The 23,347-nt window shown below is 37.7% G+C and overlaps 3 protein-coding genes and 1 pseudogene across 5 annotated transcripts; 2 read left to right on the forward strand and 2 right to left on the reverse strand.

Annotated features, from left to right (window-relative positions):
- The first annotated feature begins 2,517 nt into the window (after nt 1–2,517).
- On the forward strand, nt 2,518–3,778 carry LOC140957275 (probable aquaporin PIP2-8). Its single transcript, XM_073414456.1, has 3 exons — nt 2,518–2,832; nt 2,907–3,202; nt 3,347–3,778. The coding sequence occupies exons 1-3, from the start codon at nt 2,538–2,540 to the stop codon at nt 3,605–3,607; spliced, it is 852 nt and encodes a 283-aa protein (XP_073270557.1). The 5' UTR covers nt 2,518–2,537; the 3' UTR covers nt 3,608–3,778.
- On the reverse strand, nt 3,760–8,525 carry LOC140957274 (uncharacterized). Of its 3 annotated transcripts, none has more exons than XM_073414454.1 (6): nt 7,730–8,056; nt 7,294–7,496; nt 6,904–7,144; nt 5,862–5,998; nt 5,547–5,775; nt 3,760–4,795 (listed from the first exon to the last, which is right to left on the reverse strand). In XM_073414454.1, exons 1-5 carry the CDS (start codon nt 7,851–7,853, stop codon nt 5,548–5,550), a joined length of 933 nt encoding a protein of 310 aa, XP_073270555.1. In that variant the 5' UTR covers nt 7,854–8,056; the 3' UTR covers nt 3,760–4,795; nt 5,547. The 3 variants fall into 3 exon arrangements, with proteins under 3 accessions (XP_073270555.1, XP_073270556.1, XP_073270554.1); XM_073414455.1 differs by having other exon boundaries at nt 3,760–4,815; XM_073414453.1 differs by lacking the exon at nt 3,760–4,795 and adding an exon at nt 8,423–8,525 and having other exon boundaries at nt 5,352–5,775; nt 7,730–7,919.
- Nucleotides 8,526–9,472: 947 nt separating this feature from the next.
- Nucleotides 9,473–14,073, forward strand: LOC140956745 (uncharacterized; annotated as a pseudogene).
- Nucleotides 14,074–21,904: 7,831 nt separating this feature from the next.
- Nucleotides 21,905–23,027, reverse strand: LOC140958081 (uncharacterized). The gene is made up of 2 exons (XM_073415473.1): nt 22,881–23,027; nt 21,905–22,372 (listed from the first exon to the last, which is right to left on the reverse strand). The coding sequence occupies exons 1-2, from the start codon at nt 23,025–23,027 to the stop codon at nt 21,905–21,907; spliced, it is 615 nt and encodes a 204-aa protein (XP_073271574.1).
- Nucleotides 23,028–23,347: the final 320 nt, after the last annotated feature.

Consider the following 23,347-nt stretch of genomic DNA (forward strand, 5'->3'; position numbering starts at 1 on the left):
GACTAGATCTTGATCTAGCATAAACAGAAGAGGGTAATAATCTTCTTTGTTCATTATTAAACTGTATTTGAACAGATCCTTCATTATTTTGAATAACTTGCTGTAAATCCCTATTTATTATAGGATTTCTAGGAACAGCTTGTTCAATTATCCAGTTTTCTGGAAATTCTATTTCTTCCCATTTTATAGATCTACGGGTTGTAATATTAGATCTATTAAAATTAGTTTCTATTAGAATTGTTTCATTTAATTTTTTATCAATTCTTTTACACATAGGATTCAGTGTAAACAATGGTTTATAATAAATACGATAACAGATACATATAACTTCTGTACCAGGAGTATAATTATAACCATGAGTTTTAACATTTAATGTTAAAGAGTATAAGATATTTATATCAGACAAAGATAAAGATAAATTTGGATAAACATCAAAATATACTGGACCATGAGCCAGACTAGATTGAATTATTCCCATAAGGGATTGTTTCCAATTTAAATTTCTACCATCTCTTAAAGCTGCTATGAAGCTTTCTGGTAAACCTTCTAATGTTAAAGCTCTAAAAGCAAATTGTATTAAACCAATATGAATAAATCTGTAATTTTTCCTATAAGGCAAAATATCTTTATTATTCAATAGTCTAATAACCATTTCTTCATTATGAAGAGGTACTGATGATTCTGTAGTTTTTACTACCTGTTTAAAACCTATTTTTTCAAATGTTCCTAATTTATAGATCATTTTAGATTCTATTTTAGGAATAGTCCATTTATTTAATAAATCTAAATTTTCAGGTAAATCATATTCTTCATTTAAACTGTTTTTAACAGTTTCTTTCATATTAAAAATATTCATTTGAATAAACAGTGTTAAATCATCAACCAAAACTATTTCCATGGCTCTGATACCATCTGAGGCTTGAAATACAAATTGAATCCGATACGTGGCGTTGTTTTATCAAATGTTTCCTTAGTGGCTTTCGCACACATTGAGATTATTGGTTTCCAGCCTATATACCATATTCAAATTACTGAACTAATAAATAAGAATGAATATAAGGTTCATCTATGGTAATTTTACAAAACATAAAAGGAATTACAAAAGATATACCAGAGAAATTAAACAACAGAGGATTTCCCGAAGACAACTTCAGAAACATAAATCCATAAAAAAATCATCCATAAACGCCTTAAACGCCATCTCTCGGCTAAGCAGGCTGAAGGGCTACAACATGAATTTATGCCTCTTAATTAACTTCGAACCTTGTGTTTACTATTTCTTGGTTCGTCTTCCAACCTTATGTTCAACCATTAACCCTTATATTACATCGAATTCCAAAATTTAAATGAAATCTTTTATCATTTCAATTTAATTCCAAGTTACAAATAAATAAAGATCATGGTTTAGTAATGAGACGATTTAACACAAATATTTTAGCCTGTCATTCAGGCTAATATACGAAAATATAAAAATTAAAACTGTAAAATAAGAACAGAAAATAAAAACAGTAAACTTACAGAATTGTAACCAGAAGAAGAAACTTTGATACAAAAGGTTGAAGCTTTTATTAAGAAGGGTTGATTACAAGAGAGGAATAGAGGGGAGCAAACTCGACCGTGGCCTTCTAAGAACACAGAATGGTCCTATAAATAGATGGAAGTGCCGGACATGAAACCCCGGATTCCAACTAAAAATATAAACAGTGAATGCTTTATTAAAGCAAACAGTAACATGGTTACAAAATTCAAAAAGTAAAAGTGATATGCCACCTACTTTTGTCATGATTTCATGCCGCGTATGAGATTCCACCGTTGATGTGATATGTCACCATCCACTAGTTGATAATTCAACATGATTGATTAAAGATGAATATCCTAATCATCTTTAATATTATATTTTAATGAATTTTTGAGATTTTCAAAAATATCATTGATTTGAGAAAATTGAGGAATATCATCCTCTGGATCTTGAGCATCTTGCATTTGCATTAGATGAATAAATTGATTTTCACTTGATTCAGATGCCATAGATTTGTCCGATTTTGAATCTGAACATCCAATATTCTTGTAGAGATCTTTCTTTATCTCTTCAATGTAGATTTCTATCATTTTCTCTTTGGAGTAAATTTCTGAATATTTTTGAGTCAAAATTTTAAATGAACTCATTGCATCTGTTTCTTTTTCTTGTTGATGCTGTAACTCTTTCTGGTATGCAGAAATTTTTTCTTCCATTTGATTACTGGATCTTCTCTTAAAAGTTTATCCCAAAATTTAGTAGAGCTAACTCTCCATAGGCAAGGTATACCTTCATCAGTATAACCAAATTCTGGTTGCCATCTCCAGATCCATGGAATTTCAAATTCCATGAAGAATAGACATAGAGTCTTCTCAACAATGGCACGTATCAGATTCAATTTGTATTCCTATAATATAATTAATATAAAATACTCACCAAAAAGGCACTTTCCCATGAATACCCTTTCCTTATTCATAAATTACTCTATTTAAATTAAATTCACTATTGCAAAGTTCAAACAATGGCGAAAGAAGTGACTGAAGAAGCAGCGGTGCAGCAGACGGGGAAGGATTACGTGGATCCGCCGCCGTCACCACTATTCAGTTTGAAGGAGCTCAGGCTCTGGTCTTTCTACAGAGCCCTCATAGCTGAGTTCATCGCCACCCTGCTCTTCCTCTATATTGGTGTCGCCACCGTCATCGGCCACGTAAAGCTAAATAATGCCGACCAGTGTGACGGTGTAGGTATCCTTGGAATTGCGTGGGCCTTCGGTGGGATGATCTTCATCCTTGTCTACTGCACTGCCGGCATCTCAGGTACAGAAAAAAGGTTGAATTTTGATTTTCCTTGTATGTATCTATAGAATTTGGCTTAATCCGAGAATTTTCAGGGGGTCACATCAACCCGGCTGTGACGTTGGGTTTGTTCTTGGCGAGGAAGCTGTCCCTGGTTAGAGCTGTTGCGTACATGGTGGCACAGTGTTTGGGTGCTATCTGTGGTGTTGGTTTGGTAAAAGCCTTCATGAAGAGTTTCTACAACAGACTCGGAGGCGGCGCTAATTTCGTGCAACCTGGTTACAACAAGGGCACCGCACTGGGTGCTGAGATAATCGGCACTTTTGTGCTTGTTTACACCGTCTTCTCCGCCACTGATCCCAAACGCAGCGCCCGTGATTCTCATGTTCCGGTACGCACATGCAGCAGCTTGCTTGCGTGCTCCAACGAGTTTCTTTCATAATTCATATGCACACATGGGTTTTCTTGATTACTTTAATTTTTGTTGTTTTCTTGAGATTCGATCCGTGAAGTAAATGGGGGTGCTTATGGGCAGGTTTTGGCTCCACTTCCTATTGGATTTGCGGTTTTCATGGTTCATTTGGCGACAATTCCAATTACTGGAACTGGTATTAACCCTGCTAGGAGCTTTGGAGCTGCTGTGATTTACAATAAAGGAAAAATCTGGGATGACCAGTGGATTTTCTGGGTTGGGCCGTTCGTGGGAGCCCTTGCAGCGGCGATTTACCACCAGTTTATTCTGAGGGCTGCCGCCATTAAAGCTCTGGGATCCTTCAGGAGCAACCCCACAAACTAGGCGAATGTGAAACTCTTCCAACAATTGAACATGCAATTGAATCAGTCTCTGTTGTTTCCCAGTGGATATCTGCACATCCATATTATTTCTTTTTAATCTATTTGTTGGCGTCTGTGTGTAGTAATGGAAGGATACTGTTTATCATGGGCAAATTCTTTCTTTCTTTTTTTTTTTTTAAAATTTTTGGTAAAGTTTCTTTTGATCTTTAGTGAGTAGTTTTGGCAATGTACTGAATTGTGGCTGGCAAGGCGACAGAGGCAAGTGGTGCTGGTGTTTTCTTTATTTATTATCTGTATAATGAGGTGTCTCTTATTACATTTACTCTTTTTTTTTTAACTAGTATCGTAAAATATTTATTTGTACGAAAGAGATCCACAAGAAAGACACCTAACCCCCTAACTCAATTTTCTTACTGCTTTCTCCAGGCTTCGCTTCCCTTCACTTCACTGACACAGTGTGGCGGCCAGATAAGAGCTTTTGGACCTCAAAATATAGGAATTATAAATTTTACCCGAGAAGGATATATCAGTTTCTTTTTATTTTCATTCTCTGCTTGTGTGTCTTCTACTTGAGCTGGTGTTTGAAAACCTTGAAGTTGGTTAACAGAAATGTATACCTCTTTCTTCGGGCAAGAACTAAAATCGTACGAAATATGCATCTTCGCTTGGGTTGCAGATATATTATAGTGAAGAGAATTTTATCTTGATTGAAATAATACCATTAGAAGTAAAAGTGTCAATTCAAGCAAATTCCGTGGCCAAACCAACTTTTCGGGTATGTTGTCTACTTCACGAAAGCATCGACCTACAAAACTTTACTAGACCATTAGTTGCAAATACGGGTAATGCTTAAATATATAAAACCATATAAAGAATAACTAAAAGAAAACGATTATCCAAGATAGTTAACCATAAAAATGGGATTTCCAGGCTGAAAAGATGTGGAATCGTCACATAATTATGCTTATGTGAAGAAAGGAAGATTTGCACAAGCTAGGGACGTGATGCGTGGTTGGCTTGATAGGCGGATTTAATTATAAACGGTAAAATTTGTCGTCAAGCCCTTGCACAGACACTGATCCAGTTTTAACGGGACATAGCCTGGCCACACATTTTTCAAAATCGAAAGTCTTCTTATTTTGGATCACAAATCGGCATCAAGGTTATTTTTCAGAACATGCTCGCCAACCTGCATCCATCATGACAACGCTACAAGCTCGGGTGACCGATTAGGAGCATTCGATACAAGAAAAAATGGGAGACTAAATACTTGAATCAAATAAGGGGAAGAACCAACTTAGTTTGCGCTGCTTTTTTTTTTTTTTTTTTTTTTTTTTTTTTTTTTTTTTTTNGACAGAGCATGGGTTCCTAGAACCTCTCATACGTGTCTGGTAATGTCATACCCATGCATCGTAGCGAGCATTGCACTTACAATAACTATGAGCGTACAATGTTAGGAACTCAAACCTACCGGGCTGAATGAATCAAGATGGTGGTATTGTCATGGATCTAAAGAAATTGGGCTCATTATCACAAGCATATTATAGAAGAAGGGGGCTGCCAGTGCGAAGGGACCGGAATAATAGGAGTGGAGAGTTTGTTGAGAGTCGGTCATCATTTTCTACTGAGAGATACTAGATGAGCTAACATTTTTAATTTTGGTTCGTACTAAAAATATATAAACTATTGCTTCCATTTTGGCGGCATACTGTATTTTTCTATTATCTTTTTCTGTTATATGGTGGTCATAAGAACCAGTGAGCTTTCATAAAATCGAGCACGATGAGATCATGCATCAAAACGACCAAAGTCATTGTACATCTCAATCCAGGTCTACTTATACATGAAAAGCAGAAAAAAGGGCATGATCCAGCTTTCAAAGGATACTTAGGCTTCCAGGGTACAAAGTAGAGTAGGATGCTTCAATGATATAGCAGTACCTTAATCTGGCAAAGCTGTTCCTCTTTCAAGGTTGTTCTTAATCTCCAATGTGTATTTACCAAAGGCACGTTCAATCTTTTTATTGAAGTGCTCATTTCTGTCATTAATTGAGTCAATATCCTTTTCTTCCCGGAACTTTCTCCTCCTGCTGAAGGACCGTGACTTCTCTTCCCTGTCCTTGAGTTCCTTGACCACTCTGTCAACCTTTTCCTCCGAGATCTTCGGAACCTGATAAATAAAAATAAAATGAGAATCTCTCCAGATAGGTAACAGAAGTAAACATAACTCAGCTCAAAACATATGTTGACGATTACTTTTCCATATTGTAGACTTGAAGCCTCTCGATAGAACTCTGGATCAGCTTCTTTCATTCTGTTGTACTCGTCAAGATCTACGTGAATATTCTTAGCCCTTTTCTTGTATGCATTGTAGAGTGTTTTTTGATTAAAAACTGTAAAAGATCATGAGGTCAATTGTACGAAGAAACAACACGTTGACGGAAAGGCCATAAACTTGACGGTCCAAAGAAACACCAGCAAAACACAATTTCGTGAATAGAAAAAGGGAAAACATATCAACTAACCGCAGATGTAGACTAGCATCACTGTTCAACATTTATTCTAAAATTCAGTAACACAGTAATCGTTTCCTAGTTTTCCATGGAAAGTGACAGTTTCGAATTCCTACTGAGCATGTTTCCGACATACTTTGTTTAATTGTTAAAACCATCACAAAGATGCAGCGCAGAAAACAAGAGGAGAAGTGCTAAAGCTCTGAAGAAATGAAAAACAAAAAGTTAATTGCACGCTTGTAGATTCTCGTATCTGAAAAAATGAAAAAGAGAAAGTTTATTGAGCACTTGCCACTTGTAGATAAACAGAAACACATATCATTTCCAAATGTTATCAAAACACTATATTGGAAGTTTCTGAAATTAAACAACCCAAAACATAGCTGAAACAATTTTTTTTTCCACGGCCACAATGCAGTTTTTCTAACATATAGATGCCATGGTTTTGATTAATAAAACTTCTTCAGTGTAAAGTGCGCGCAGGGTGGGTCGTGCTCGATTACTGCTGCTAAGTGAAAACTCAAATGATGTTTTTGATTCAAATGGAGGTATGGTGAGTTTTTAGGCATTTCAATGATTGGAAACATGTCATAAACTAGCTAAAGATTCAAATGAACTCATAAATTCAGGTTCCAAACAGCATGGCTATGTGAACATATTGATAAACAAATTAACCGTAGCCTTAAAACATATATAAGAAACAGCATGGGTAAGAAAAAATCATGTCAAAAGCTGCAGAGCAGCAAATAGAGGTTACATTTAGAAAGAAAAGACTGGCCATTTACCTTCCCAACCAGCCGGAGCAGGGTCCTTCTCCCATTTCTTATACTTTGCCTCTGCCATATCTTGTGTGTCCAGCATATATGCTTTACTCATATCTAAGCCATTGGAGTCTAGAAGTTTTCCAATTTTCTTCTTCCTCTCGTCCAACCATTTTTGCTTGGAAATCCCTCTAGACTCCGTTGGAGCTTCCGATTTTTTCTTCTCTGTGACCATGGCAGTCTGATTGGCTTTTCTTGCCTCATTCTATAAAGAAAAATGAAAGATATATTAGACACAGCAAGGCACAGACTAAAAGGGCAAGGAACTGATGAAAGAATAGTATTTATCTGCATCAATCTCAAAATGTCTATATAAAGAAAATAGACTGTTTACAATTTACATTTGATCCTCACCATTTTCAACCTCAATTCAAACAACCTTTTCTGCCTCCCTGTAAGATTAGCAGCCAACCCATTTGCAGCATCATCGTCATCATCACCACCAGCCTCCCCATCAAAATGATCCTCACCTACATCTCTTTCATCACCCGAGACTACTGCCTGACTCTGGTTAGAATCCACATAAGGCCGTATGTGGTCTTCAACAGCTTGTAACCCTAGGAAGATACATGAACAACAATGACCAACCTTGCAATACACCACATCTAGGCAGCCATATAGTGTAACATTCCAAATTAACATCAACATCACATGTTCAACAAGCATCAGCAAGTTGCAAGTAAATAATCGCAGAATTAAACCCAACAAATTGATAGAATTCCTTGGATCAGTCCTTTACCTCAGCAAAATTAATCTGAAGAAATAGTTAATAAGTTATTCAGACGCATACCTGCATCTCCGCTAATCATCTTTTTCTTCGCTTCAGCAATAATCTTGAAGCAAAAATCACTACATTCATGATACGGGTTTGATGCATTTCTGCAATCTGGATGCACCCTCCCTTCTTCCGCCATCGTTTACTAACTCCGGAAAACTAATAAATACCTAGAAAAAGAAGCATAATAATAGACAAAATAACCCTAGCACAAGAAAAATTAAAATTTCAGGACTTTGGAAATTCAATGCAGACGTGAATCATTGAGCAATTAAGAAGAAGAAATTTAGGGCTGCTTGCATTGTTTTGAGTTGGGATGACAAGAAGTAAACGGGGATTTTGATCTCCCCACTAATACGGAGGGAAGCCTTCGGGTTACTCGTCTTGAGCCACTGTAATATAGGCCCATTACAATTGGACAACTAAAGCCCAAATATTCAGCCACAAAAGCCCAAAAAGACATATGCACCCTCTCCCACGAATGGTCTGAAAGTTCTCCAACTCCTAAAACCCTGGGGACGTACAAATTGCAGAAACAGGAAACTAAACCTGCATGGGTAGCTGGAAGATTCAAAGAGCTGCTGAAAAAAAACGGTAAAGTGGGATCGGGAGTACATTTTTCAGTTTCCGCAGCGTCAATCAGTGGGCTGTACGTCGCTATTAGAAACAACGTTGATGTGGAATCAATGCTGGAAAAAGTGGGCATGCCTGGAGTCTCCAAGGAGAACGAGGTGGAGGAATCTCCTGCTGATACAGGGAAGACGAGGATTCGGACGGTAGATTTCTGGCGAGGTGCAATTTGATAAAGACTAGTGTTTGATTGATTACCTTTCTCTTTTTGAGATTTTGAAACAATTTGTTTTCTTATAATGAAGAGCTCGACGCATATTTGATTGCTGATGCAAAACCAAAAAAAGAAAAGAATTTTGTGAAATAAATTTAAAATAATTTCTTCAGTTGAGTATTCAATCATCATAGATAAGCTAAATGTGGAAGGGAGTGTTTTTCAATTGAGATAAAATTTGAATTTTGGATTCGAGTAATAGGAGCAACCAACTCCTCAAGGCAACAAAAATAGATTTGCAACAATTATCGGAAAACGTAAAAACCACATTTCAATTATAACTATATTTAGTATCTAAAATAAAATATTTGTTACCTCAAACTTTGCAAATTGAATGAGTTTATTGATTGTTTTCATAATTATATATGTTAATAAAATGTTAAAACTTTAATACAAGTTACATTAACTCAACGGATAAGGTATTTGTTTACTAAATATCAAATTGCAATTCAATTTCTACTTAATTCTTTTTTTCTTTTTCTTTTTTATTTAATTTTTTTAATTCATATATCAAAATTATAGCGTAGTCCTTCACTATTTCTTATAATTGTATTTGATCTTCATTTTCTTTCATTTTTTTTATTATTTATACATCAAAATTACATGTTAATATTTCATTATTTCTTATAATTATATTTTGGTTCTCATTTAAATATAAACAAAAAAAATTATAAAAAAATATTGTAAATACACGCAATGGGATCTAGTACATAGTTTAATAAAATAACGAGCGACCAAAATATTTTTTCTGAGGAGTCGAGTTTCCCATCAATTAAACTGTAATTTCTTGTCACTGACCTCTAGGTCAAGTGGCATCACCTCTCTCAAATATGGAAAAGGTCTTGGGTTCTATGCCCAACACTAACAATCCCCCACCCCTTATAAAAAAAAAAAAAAACTGTAATTTCTTAATTGATTGATTAATTTTCTTTTTGAGGAAAATAGATTACCTTGGCCTTTTCAGTACGTGGAGGAAAAAAAGAAGCATCTGCTCGCGTGATCACCTAATTCATCGGAGAAATGATTGTCTGCATCGACGTCGTCGGCCACCAGGTACCCCGCCATACCTCTTTTTACGCTTCTCTATTGATTCGATCTATCTTTGACTTTGGCTCTGCTGATGAGTATCGATTCAATTCGTTACTGTTGGTCGATTTCTTTTCTTTTTTGGCAGAACAATCCGTTGTACATATAGAGTTTTACCGAGGCAGATGATGCGCTCAAGCTTCATCACATTGTTCATTGTTCTCTTGACGTCGTCGATGAAAGAGATGGATTTCTTTGCTAGATCTTGCCTTTTTTTCCCAGGTGAAACCTCGTTATTACTGCTTAGAGACATGCCAAACCTGTAATTTTCCTATTCAGGCTGCCTGTCAGTGTACCGGTGGCGACTATGACTAAGAGGAACATCTGAATACATTTGCATTCGGAACCTTAAATTGTATTGCACGTGGTAATTTATATTAAATTCGAGGAGGCGTTATAGTAGATGTCAAATCTGTGGAGTAAAGATTGAAGTAGTGAATAAGGTTGAGTTGCTCTAATTGCTTTGTGTCTTAGCTTCAGACAATTAGGATTTATCATTTTTTTGAGAGAAAAGTTGCCATGGTAATTTCATGTGCCAGACGTTATTGTTTAAATAAATGTGAAGCATATTTTGTATCAGTGGCCAAAGATGAGAATGCTGAAATGAAGATGATGCTGCCTAAAACTACTTGGTATTAAGTAGTTATTGCAATGGATTTTTGACCCATCTTAGATCAATGCAGCTGACCCAAAATGTAATACGAGACCTCATCAATCAATATTCCGTTAAAAATGCATTTTTGGAATAGATTATCATTTTGTCGGCATGTTGCTTAAAGGAAATCCTAACCTTTTTTCATCGCTCCATTTGTGTAAGAGTTTTGAGATGTGAAAGTGATTCCCTTATTCCGAAGAAAATCAGTACAATATATACAAGAAGTATTCCTTACAATTATGTAGTCAATCTTCTCTATATCATTCCCTTTATGCTATTTCCTAATATAAACGATACACACAATAATTTCTTATTCCTAGAACTAACACAATATTTCATTCTATATCTCAATACCCTCCCTCAAATTGGAGCATGCAGGTTCCGAATGCCCAACTTGCCAAGTAAATACTCAAATTGTTGTTTTCTGAATGCTTTTGTGAAGATATCTGCCAATTGTTCATTTGTCAGGACATAAGCCGGTTGCACGTTATGATTACGTATCTCATCACAGACGAAGTGACAGTCGATCTCAATATGTTACGTTCGCTCATGGAACACTGGATTCGCAGCAATATGAAGGGCAGCTTGGCTATCACAGTACAGATTCATTGGTCGCAAATGAGCCACACCAAGAGCCAACAATAACTCTTTTAACCATTTCAATTCAGAAACAGTCGCTGCCATGGACCGATATTCCGCCTCAGCAGATGATCGTGACACCGTGTGGTGTTTCTTAGTTTTCCATGAAATTGGTGAATTCCCTAGTAGTACAAACCATCCTGTTAACGAACGACGTGTAAGTGGACATCCTGCCCAATCAGAGTCACACCAAGCGGAGAGTTGTAAATCACAATCTGATCGCAAAAGAATGCCTTGCCCAGGATTCCCTTTCACGTAGTGCACCACGCAGAGAGCTCCCTCCCAATGTTCGACTCGCGGTTGTTGCATGAATTGGGCCAGTGTACGCACACAATAAGACAACTCAGGACGTGTAACAGAGAGGTAGATGAGTCGCCCCACCAAGCGTCTGTAACGCTCAGGCGCAGATAAAAATGCTCCATTTGCTAAGGCTAAATTATGTTGTTGCTCGAGCGAGAGAGAAACATGTTTTGATCCAAGCAGGCCTGTGTCAGATATGATATCCAAAGCATATTTTTATTGACACAAGAAAATTCCTTCAGGACCGCTAGCAACTTCAATTCCCAGAAAGTACTTCAAAGGACCCAGGTCTTTCATAGGGAAACAACGGCTCAAATATGCCTTGAAAATCTCAATAGCTGTTGTGTCCTTTCCATTCGGCATCCCGACTCGACATGGGAGAACTTCCTTTACATCTCTCAATGTGTCAAGACTTCCCGTCATATGGTGAAAAGCCATAGTATCAATTATCCATTCTAATTTATTTTCCTTACCTTTCAATCTTCCCTGACTGCCTTCTTTTTGAGAGTTCAAGAGATTGATCAATACGCTCCATTGTTCACTGCTCAATCCGCTCAATCCATTTTTATCTGCTTCGTTTGGCTGCATGTTAGATGTACTTCTTTGTGCAGTTACTTGTGCTGCATTGGCTCGAAACTGCCCATTGCAACCTCTTCCTCCAGTGGCAACAGGTGGTCTCTGTCCTCTTTGTCCACGGCCCGCTCCACGACCAATTCCTCGAGGCCGATCTCCCCACCAGCCAGGGTACCCAATTAGTTGAAAGCATGATTCTGGACCGTGTCCAATTTTTTTGCAAATCGAACATGGCACTCCTTTCTCCTGGTTTCCATCCGTCCCTTCGAGTTCGTTGTTGTTTGAACGACAAACGCCATAGGCTCACTCCGTTGTTCCTTCCCTCAAGATATGCTACGACTTCGTTCTTCTTGGACAATCATGGCATATTCTCGGTTCAGACTCGGCAATGGTTCACTTCTCAAAATATTGGAACGTGTTGTCTCATAGATTGAGTCATCCAAGCCCATAAAAAACTGGTGCAATTTCTCCTCTTCACGTTTCTTGTCCAATTCTGGGCCGATATCACACTTACATTCTCTACATCGGCATATCGGGTATTTCTCGTAATTACCCAACTCCTCCCATATCATCTTCAATTTTCCATAGTAATTCATGATGGTCGTCCCTTGTTGTTAACATTCAGCCAACTCAGATTTGAGTTGTTGAACCCGTGGTCCATTCCCCACTGAGAGTCGTTCTTTGATGTCGTCCCACAATTATTTCGCAATTTCCACATAAGTTATAGTGGAGCGCAAAGCTGGTCGTTGACACCAGCATGGAGTTCACCGTCCACCAATCTTCTTGTTCTGTAGAATCATCTGGCGGCTCCATAACCGAACCATCGATGAAGCCAAATTTTTTCTTTGCCCGTAGAGCTGTCCTCATGGCCCGCGCCCATTCTTCATAGTTCTCGCCACTCAGCTGCACTTGCGTGATAATGTTCCCTGGATTATCATTAGCCGAGAGATGATATGGTGATGTGCTCTTTTCTGTCATTACACCTTTCTGTTTATCACCTTCCTTCTTGTCACCAGTCATGGCTCTGATACCATGTAAGAGTTTTGAGATGTGAAAGTGATTCCCTTATTCTGAAGAAACTCAGTACAATATAAACAAGAAGTATTCCCTACAATTATGGAGTCAATCTTCTCTATATCATTCCTTTTATGCTATTTCTTAATATAAACGATACACACAATAATTGCTTATTCCTAGAACTAACATAATATTTCATTCCATATCCCAATAATTTGGCCTTTTACGTGTTTTTATCATGGTCGAAATGGATACTTCTATTTTTTGATTTCGGTTTTTATGTATCTCAGTGAACAATCCGAAAAAGGCTGCCCCAACACTAAATGAGACATTTCTTGGTTTGTTGTATCCAACCGAGAACTACAAAGTGTGAGTATGAAGTTCCTTTTTTTCTCTGATTGCGAGTGAACATGATGCGGGTATATTTCTTCTTTCCTGACAAGTACTTTGTAGCTCATGATCTGATGCTCTCAGGTATGGGTATCTGACGAATACAAAGGTGAAGTTTATTCTAGTGACAACGGATCTTGATGTCTGTGATGCAGATGTGAGAAATGTAAGTGTTATATATAATCCAGAGATTATCTGCAAACAATATTTTTCATTTAATCGCATTATGGTAGCATGCATATAGTTTAGAAAACATCTTAAATAAAATCTTAAATTTTCTCTTAAATTTCGACAATTAACTCTATCTTTCTGTTGCTCTATAGAAACTATATAAAACTGGGACATCTTTGTTCTCATTTATTGTATTGAAGTTCTAATAACTTTTGACTCATTTGAGAATTTTATATTGGAATTGTTTTACAGCAATTTTTCGGAATCCATGATATGTCAGCAAATTTATGTTTGGCATGAAAATTGGTGCAGTTTTTCAGGAGGTTCCATACAGCTTATGTTGATGCAGTTTCAAATCCATTTCACGTCCCGGGTAAAAAGATAACTTCCAAAATATTTGCTGAAAGAGTGAGCACAATTGTCAAATCATTTGGAACAAGTGCTGCTGGTTGAAATGCCACTGCTCGTTTTCTCCTGCCTTTTAGCCTTTCTAATTCCTCCGCTCTCAGTAACATTTGGTACACTTACATTTGAATCACATCTGAGTTTCAGGATAAATACAGCTTATATTGGTTTAACCGAGCTTGCCATCCTATCAAAATGGGTATCATACTCAATGCCTCGTGTATGCCAACTGACTAAAGTTGTTTGTTATTCGAGTATTGAATTAATATTTCTTCAAGTCAGTCGAGGCATGTATATCATCCATCTGTATTAACTTTGGGGAAGATACTAAAGTTTAACGTGGAAAAACAAATCTTGCCGTTGTGATCATAAAAGAAAAATAGGACTACGGTGTAAAAAAAATAACAAAAATCTGAGCCTAAACAGGAACTCAGATCAATAAATAGTGAATGAAAAGGCTACAGAAATATATGTAAAGCCATCTCCTGAGAAAACGAAACATCCTTGCAAAAATTTGATATTTGGGTTCCAGGTCAATTTTATAGTGATAACCTTATTCAACCTTGTTATAGTAAGAATTCATCCTCATCTTCCTCATCTGTGTTTATTTGCCCCTCTCTCCTCTTCTCCACGCTTTCCTTTGCCTTGTGAGAATTAGGTGAAAATTGAAGGGAACGAACTGCTTCACTGTGCATATTTAGGCAAAAAGAAATCATTGAGTTAAATGCGATTTGCGGCTCGCTTGTAGAGTAAATTTTCCCGGTCTCCTTTGATACCATCCATCCATTTCCATGATCTAATGTAGCATCAATTGCACCGTCTCGAATTGCTTTAGATACGACGCTTTCCACAATTGCAACAGGATTTGGGGAATCCAATCTTAGCTTCTTAGCTACATCAGCAAGTGAGATCTTCGAGTACGAGATGCGAATGTTGCGTAAACTAGTCCTTATAACATTGTGACATAGGCGAACAATTAAATCGTTTGTTCGATCAGAAGTGAAGGTTGTAAGTTTGTGGCTTGAACTTTATTGGCCCTAATATAAAAAGAAATTTATTTTAATAATATTTTATGATTTATCCAATTATAACATTTAATTTTATCTATATACAAATGCAAACTACATAGATAAAGTTCTTGAATATATAATAAGTAACATGAGGTCTATCTCTCAACGTAAGATCATAAAACTCATTAGGAAATTTACCATATATTCTAAATATGTTCCTAGTTGAATCAACCGCCTAAAATAAGGATAAAGATCGCTTTAGCTCGAGATTATCATATGCGATAAAAACGTCATTTTCATTGGTAAGGGCATGAAGACGTCTATTAATACAGATGTGTGAGCATATGATGATACACTGAACAACCCTCTCTCAAACTGTTCAAGTGGTTCTCACTTATCAAGTGGAATATTCCACGATTATGGTTGTACACCATTAGTTCTTTGACTCAGGACAATGTAGAAGCTCTATCTACTAGCATGCACTTTGCTCCGTTTACCAACTCCATTGAGGGTCATTAGGTGGCGAGTTTTTGTGTAGTTTCGAAATATGTAGGAGCAACTTCATTCTAGTCGGGGATTCACCGTTTGCCTACTGTGAAGATATCATATGTAGTCTGATGAGTTAATAGTGCAAGGAATTTATGGTGAGAGTGAGTAAGACATGTGCATTTGGAAAAGTGTTTCCTCAGTTGCACATACCATATCACTATTATTATTCAAAGATACATCACATCGTTATCGAATTTATATGCAACTCTTGATATATCAATTATTGCAGATTCGATCGGGATATATGAGTTGAATGGACTGTACTGTATACTAACTATAACTTAAGGTTCTTGTAGGCACTATCAGTGATACCTAGGGGATCATAAGGCGATGCTACTAAACGCTCTTACTATGATCCAATGGGTGCAATCGGAAATGAGTTCTCACATTCTTGATCAAGATGTTAATGAAAAGAGTGAGGCTAATTAGAATAAACACGAATAAGAAAAAATGTTATTCTGAATCACCTGGAGATGTGAACCCACAGCTAGCTGTATATCTGAAACATTGATGGTCACATAAGTATCAGATTCTTAAAACATGTTAAATGATTTTTAAAACGATTATGGTGAATTTATGATATTTTTACGATAAATGCTACAGTTGAGTGATTTTCTCGAAATGCTTATTTTACGATTTTGGAGGATATGATATAGTATGAATGAAAAGAAAGCAAAAATATTTTGAAGGATATGAATTGACGGTGACTCAAAGGATTTGTGGGGGATCCGTCTTAAGAAGAGGCGGTGATCTTACTTTATTTTAGGCCATAGCCCAGTGACGAGAATTGTTGATGGCCCGCCGCCAGGTACCATGGTTTGTAGATTGATCAATCAAACAAAAGATACATGATAAAGGATAGTCACTTTCAATGTTCAAACTTCACTAAAATGATTTATGATGAGGAAATGCTTTATGATATTACGTGATTAAATGATTTACGAATATGTTTATATGTTTACGAGTTTTTATGCCAACTTATTTTATTAAAAATATTCTTTTAAATGTGAAACGTCTTCTACTAAACTATTGATTTTTTTTAAAATCACTAAGTCTTGGCCAAATATATATCCACACAAATACGTGTAAATTCCGAATCATGCATATCATAAAATAACCCAATTGCAGAATAAAATAACTGCAGTTAAAAACCTTAAAAGTATAATTGAATGAAATGTTTGCTGTTAAACGTAAAATACCAAGTATAATAAAATTTGCCAAAAAACCTCAACACAGTAAAATCATCAACCTTTTAAAATTGTTTAAACTTGTCCTCTAAAAATCATGTAATGCGGAAAAATACAAGGTCTTCGGGTTTCCGGTGCACCCCAGCTCAGTCCACTTAGTTCTCAGCACCTCTAGTCTCCTCATCAACATGATCACATGCATCAGTGAGACCTAGTGAGACTAAAGACTCAACACACATGTACCGTGATAACAAAGTACATATACATATCATGCAAAAGTGAAAATTACTGTAATTAAAATAATTTTCATGATCTTCAAAAGCATGAACATAAACATAAACAAATTCATCTTCAAATCATGTCATCATATACGTATTAATTTTTCTTTGATTGAATTCAGATCATTATTTGTGACTTTCGTATCAGCTGTTGGTCGATGTATCCATCTTACGTATTATAATGGAACTAGGCGGCGGGGACATCAGCGATGCTCTTACATGTCAACTGAGCCTTGGCCTTACATGTTCGTGTTCGTGTTTGTATTAGTCACAAAATAATCTCCTCCTTCAAACATGTCATCATATTCACCTTTTATAAAATTTCATGCCTATACATAAATTTTCTTGAAAACAAGCATGCAACGTATTTTCAGCATTTTTCATAAAAATTTTATATTCTTATAAAATAAACATTTTAAACATGCATTTTTAGTTATCAGAGCACTGCCAGGACTGCTAACTTGACTCGGGTGCAAAATGAGCATTTTGTCCTTGAAACCCTAATTTTACCATTTTACCCCTGGGCCTTAAAACTTCGACCTAAATCCTTCCAAACTTATTAAAATACCTTAAAACATACTTATAATCATTTCTTAAACATAAAGTCAAGCCCATGAATTAAATTATATAATTGTTTTAAAAACTTGAAACTAAGTCCCCGTTTTAACCCAAATCAACCCAAAACGCAACCAAAATTTCTCAAATTTAAACCATGACTTGACCACACCCTACCAGGCCCTAATCAACATATTCCCAGCCATTTAGGACCCTCAAACTCGATTGGACAGTTGCTGGATTTTTCCTGCACTACAAGGCCGAAACCCTAGTTGCAATCCCAAGCCAAAAACCCAACCCTACACCGAACCAGCCCTGACCAGACCACCCTAGGTCGTGACTAGACCCTCTTGGAAAGATCTAACCATGGTCCACAGCCTCGTGCACGCGGACGTGAATGGTTTACTCGAGACAAACCAAAACCGAACCTTTACCATCCCCTAGCTCCCTCGATCTGCCCCTAGACCACGACCAGCTGTGCATGACTCACCCTGGGCCATGTCTCAGACCCACCAGGGTCTGATCCAAAGCCTGAAACAACCCTTGCACCGTTGCTCCCCTTCTATAAGCCGATCGAGCCAACCAAGGCAACCAAAGCCATAACCAATCGGACCCCCACCCTGAACCATACCTGACAACTCCAACCCTTCCTAGGGCACTTATACCTTGTTGTTATCACCCATAACAAACCTGGACCCTGTCAACCCCTTAAAACATCAAATATCGTGAGCCATATGTCAAGAAAGTCAAGTTTTCTCATGCAGTTCAATGAAAAACGTGAAGAACTTATGAGATCTATCATATATCGTTCATAAACATTCACAAATACATATTATGGTGTGAAAGACAAGAAAACAAAGGTATAGGGCGTGCCTTTGCGATTAACCGCTCGAAAAATCCAACAAACAAGGCGAGGGACGAACACCGGAGGGACGACACAACATTTCTACTGAATTTTTCTTGAACATACGATGCAAACGTGCTGCTGTGGGTGCGTGAGAGCTGGTGCTGCCGAAGGAGTGTGGAGATTAGCGTTATGCATGAGGCTTAGGTAAAAATATAAGTGAATGTTGGGTATAAGTTTTAAAATAATAAGGTGTAGTGGACTTGACCCAAAAATCTACTGAAAAAAGCTCATTAGGCCCAATAAAACACACGTAAACTATTTAGTTTTGGTATGTTTTCAAAATATTCCATGAACCCTCGAAAAGTCCTCAATTTTGATAAAAATCGATTACCGATTTAAAATATGACTCGACAAGTAAAAATACCATAAAGTGCCTATTTTTCAAAAATTGCAATATAAATATGCCATATATTAAATAATTAAAAATAATTATTTAATAAAAACATTTTCTTTAAACTGTCCTCGGTTTCCGTTCCTCATCCGAGCATCGAATCGTGCGAAAGCCCTATTTCATGCAATGAGTAAATCATTCAATAAAAGATATAACCATGTCATAAACATGCATTTAAAACATTTAATTAAGAATGTTCTAATACCCTACATTTGCGTGCAGTCACGTTACGTCGTTTGAAGTTCTAGACCTTACAATTCCTCTCTCTCTTAACTAGAATTTCGTCCTCGAAATTTAGAACTTATCAAAAAGATCCAGGTAGCGACTCCTCATCTCAGTCTCGGTTTCCCAAGTAGCTTCCTCCTCATAATGATTTAGCCACTTGACTTTGACCATTTGGAGCACTTTGTTCAGGTGTCTCATTTCCTGCCTGTCCAAAATCTGAGTAGGCCTTTCCTCGAAAGTCAGGTTTGGTGTCAACTGCAGGGGCTCATAACTTAGCACATGTGAAGGATTCGACATGTACTTTCCCAGCATCGAGATGTGGAACACGTTATGTACTCCATCCAGATTCGGCGGCAATGCAACTCTGTAAGCTAGTGTCCCAACTCTCTCTAGAATCTCAAATGGTCCTATGAATCTAGGACTGAGTTTGCCCTTCTTGTCAAATCTCATGACACCCTTCATAGGTGCAACTTTCACAAATACGTGGTCGCTCACTGAAAACTCTAGATCTCTGCGTCACTTATCTGCATAACTCTTCTGTCAGCTCTGAGCAGTCTTCATCTTATCCTGGATCTTGACTACTAGCTCTACAGTCTATCTGAAAATGTCTGGACCCAACTCTGCTCTTTCACCTACCTCATCCTAATAAATCGGTGACCGAAATTTCCTCCCATAAAGTGCTTCGAATGGAGCCATATCTATATGCCTGATAGCTGTTGTTGTAGGTGAATTTCACAAGAGGTAACTTTGGTTCTCAACTACCCTAGAAATCGATCACATAAGTCCTGAGTAGGTCCTCCAAAATCTGAATCACTCTCTCAAACTAACTGTCGGTCTAAGGATGAAAAGTTGTACTGAATAGCAACTTGGTACCCAATGCCTGATGCGGAATCTTCCAAAAAGCAGATGTAAACCTCGGGACTCTGTCTGAAACAATAGACACTGGGATCTCATGCAATCTGACTATCTCTCTGATGTACATATCCCCGTACTGAGTCTTGGTGAAGGTCTTCTTAATCGGTAGAAAATGTGCTGATTTCGTAAACTGATCGACTATCACCCAAATGACATTAAATCCCCCAACTGTCCTTTGTAGCCCTGTCACAAAATCCATAGTGATGTTTTCTCATTTTCACTTGAGAATAGGGAGTGGCTTAAGCTTTCCTTCAGGTCTCTGACATGTCAAACACTCAGACACAAAATGCAAAATATCTAGCTTCATGCCGGACCACCAATACAAGGATTGCAAATATTTATACATCTTCGTACTCCTTAGATGGGTAGAGTACGGGGTATTGTGAGCTTCCTTCATAATGTCTTCCCTCAGAGAATTTCCTCTAGGAACCCACAGTCGATCACGGTAACAGACAATGTCTTCCTTGATAGAATACAATTTCAGACCCTTGGATTCGTTTCTGTTTCTCCACTTCTGAAACTGCTCATCAGAAGACTGACCTGCTCTAATCTTGTCTCTCAGTGTCGACTGAACTGTCATGATAGAAAATTAGGAGTATCGCCCCTAGCTTACACTGCAAGCCCGAATCTCCGAATTTCTGCCTGCAATGGTATTTGAACTAACAACTGAGCTATCACTGCATTCTTCCTACTCAAAGCATCTGCGACCTCATTAGCGTTCCTCGGGTGGTAGCTAATGTCACAGTCATAATCCTTAACCAGCTCTAACCATCTCCGTTGCCTCATATTCAGCTCTTTCTGTGTGAAAAAATGCTTCAAACTTTTATGATATGTGAAAATTTTGCACTTCTCCCCAAATACTTAGTGCCTTCAGATCTTCAGCGCAAAAAATACTGCTGCAAGCTCGATGTCATGAGTAAGATAGTTCTTCTCATGCACCTTCAACTGTCTGGACATACAGGCTATCACTCTATCATGCTGCATCAGAACTGTGCCCAAACCAAGCTCCTAAGCATCTGTGTATAGCGCATACTCTCCTTGTCTTGATGGCATCGCTAGAACTGGCGCTGAAGTCAAAGATTGCTTCAACTTCTCAAAACTCTCCTAACACTCAGATCCACAAATAAACTTGGCATTTTTCTTTGTCAAGGCGGTCATGGGTACTGCAATAGTCAAGAAGCCCTGAATAAAATTCCTGTAGTACCTAGCTAGACTCAAGGAACTGCGGATCTCTGTCACACTGTTAAGCACTGGCCAATCTCTGACTGCCTCGACCTTGATGGGATCAACCTCAACTCCATCTCTGGAAAAAATGTGGCCTAAGAACGCCACTCTTTCGAGCCAAAACTCGCACTTGATGAACTTTACATATAACTTTCTGTCTTTCAATGTCTGTAGTGTTGTTCTCAAGTGCTCACTGTGCTCCTCCCTGCTCTTCGAGTAGATCAGTATATCATCTATAAATATTATGACAAACTGATCCAAATACGACTGAAATATGATATTTATGAGATCCATGAAGATCGATGGCGCATTAGTCAACCGAAAAGAATCACCATAAACTCGTAGTGCCCATATCGAGTCCTGAAAGTCGTCTTGTGAACATCTGACTCTCTTATTTCAGCTGGTGATATTCCGAACGAAGATCTATCTTCGAAAACACTGATATTCCCTGCAACTGATCAATTAAGTTTTCGATTCTAGGCAGGGTATACTTATTCTTGATGGTGACTCTGTTCAGCTCTCTATAATCAATGAAAAGTCGCATACTGCCGTCCTTCTTTTTCACAAATAATACCGGTGCGTCCCATGGAGAAAAACGCGGGCGAGTAAAACCCTTGTCCAGCAACTCCTGAATCCGATCTTTCAATTCTTTCATCTCTGCAAGTGTTAGACGATAGGTGCCTTAGAGATTGGCATTGTATCTCGCATCAACTCAATAGAGAAATCCACCTCTCTGTCTTGTGGAATGCTAGAAAAGTCATCAGGAAATACGCTAGGAAAGTCTATGACAACCTCTACATTCTCTTGTCTCTGACTGACTGTCTCAGATACTGACACAATGTTCGTCAAAAATGCTTGGCAGCCTCTCTTCATAAGTTTCCACGCACAAATGGAGGAAATAATATGCGACATCTGCTTGTTCCTCGTCGCCTCAAAACAAAAGATTTCCCGTTGGGTGGTCGAACAGACACTGACCTCTGCCGGAAATCTATCGAAGCTCCATTCGAAGATAGCCAATCCATGTCAAGAATGATGTCGAACTCATGCATCGTTAGTACAATCAAATATGCATGTACAACGTTCTTCTGCAATCGAAGCTCCAAACTTTTCACTATCTTCGAAGTAAACATCTGATCACCAGAAGGAATCGAAACTCTAAAGCCCAAATCCATGTCCTCTGATATAATAATTCCCAGTCGCTTTACAAACGTCTCAGATATAAATGAATTTGTAGCTCCTGAATCTAGCAGTGCATATATAGCTACACTTGAAATAAATATCATTCTTTCGACAAAAATACCATCAAAACCGTTCGAGCCTACTAAATTCAAGAAATTCTAACAACAATAAATCATACTTCTCGGAAAGTTACTCAAATTTATTCTAAAAATTCTGAAATTACACAATTTGCCCACATAAAGTCTCTGAAATTGCATTTCAATCCCAATGTTTCTCGAATTTATCCAATTCTCACCCCAAAATTTCAAATTATTGCATAAAGGCCCTGCATAAATTTCGACTTTCCTCAAATTCAGTCCTTGGACTAACTAAAATTACGGTATAACCCCCGAAATTCTCGGCTTTATGCATTTAAGTCCTTAAAAATTTTGGTTGAATGCAATTCCACCCTCAAAATTCTTAAATTAGTTCAGTTTGACCCTGAACCAAAATAAAGTTGACATTTTATGCCCAAATTGTCTAAAATTCAATATTGTCCCTTAAATACATCTAATTAAACATGCAACCTATTTTCTTCTAAGTTGTTGATTCCCAAATCAATTCTACTAACCAATTCAACATTTCATGCAATTCAAGCAATACAAAAATGTTAAGCAAATAGGTTACCAATAACAATGTCGTGTCTGGCTCCGCTTTTGCTTCTTCAGCATGCATCACATAGGACTTGCCAGTAGCGGGTCCCTTGTTCCTTGGGCAATCAGCATCCTTGTGACCCTTTTCCTTGCAGATGAAGCAATTAAATGTTCTCCACATGCATTTACTGTAATGGAGATGGTTGCATTGTTTGCATTGCTGCCTCTCCTCAGGCTTGGAGGTACCTGAGTTCTGAGGAGGCTTCTGCTATCCCAGCCTCTTAAACTGACATTGGGGCTTCTGCTGCCCCTGATTTCTAGGAGGCCCTGTGAGCTGTTTCTTGTTGGGCTGTGAACTCTGTTGAGTTTGTTGTTTCTTCCTCTGCAATTCTACATCAATGTCCCTTAGTGCTTGTTCAGCCTGATAGGCACAAGTGGTGGCAGCCTCGTAATCTATCGACCTCATCAGCATAACATCCATGTGGATCATGGGTCTGAGGC

This window comes from Primulina huaijiensis, chromosome 14 (genome assembly GCF_012295235.1).
Source record: "Primulina huaijiensis isolate GDHJ02 chromosome 14, ASM1229523v2, whole genome shotgun sequence".
Lineage (NCBI taxonomy): Eukaryota > Viridiplantae > Streptophyta > Magnoliopsida > Lamiales > Gesneriaceae > Primulina > Primulina huaijiensis.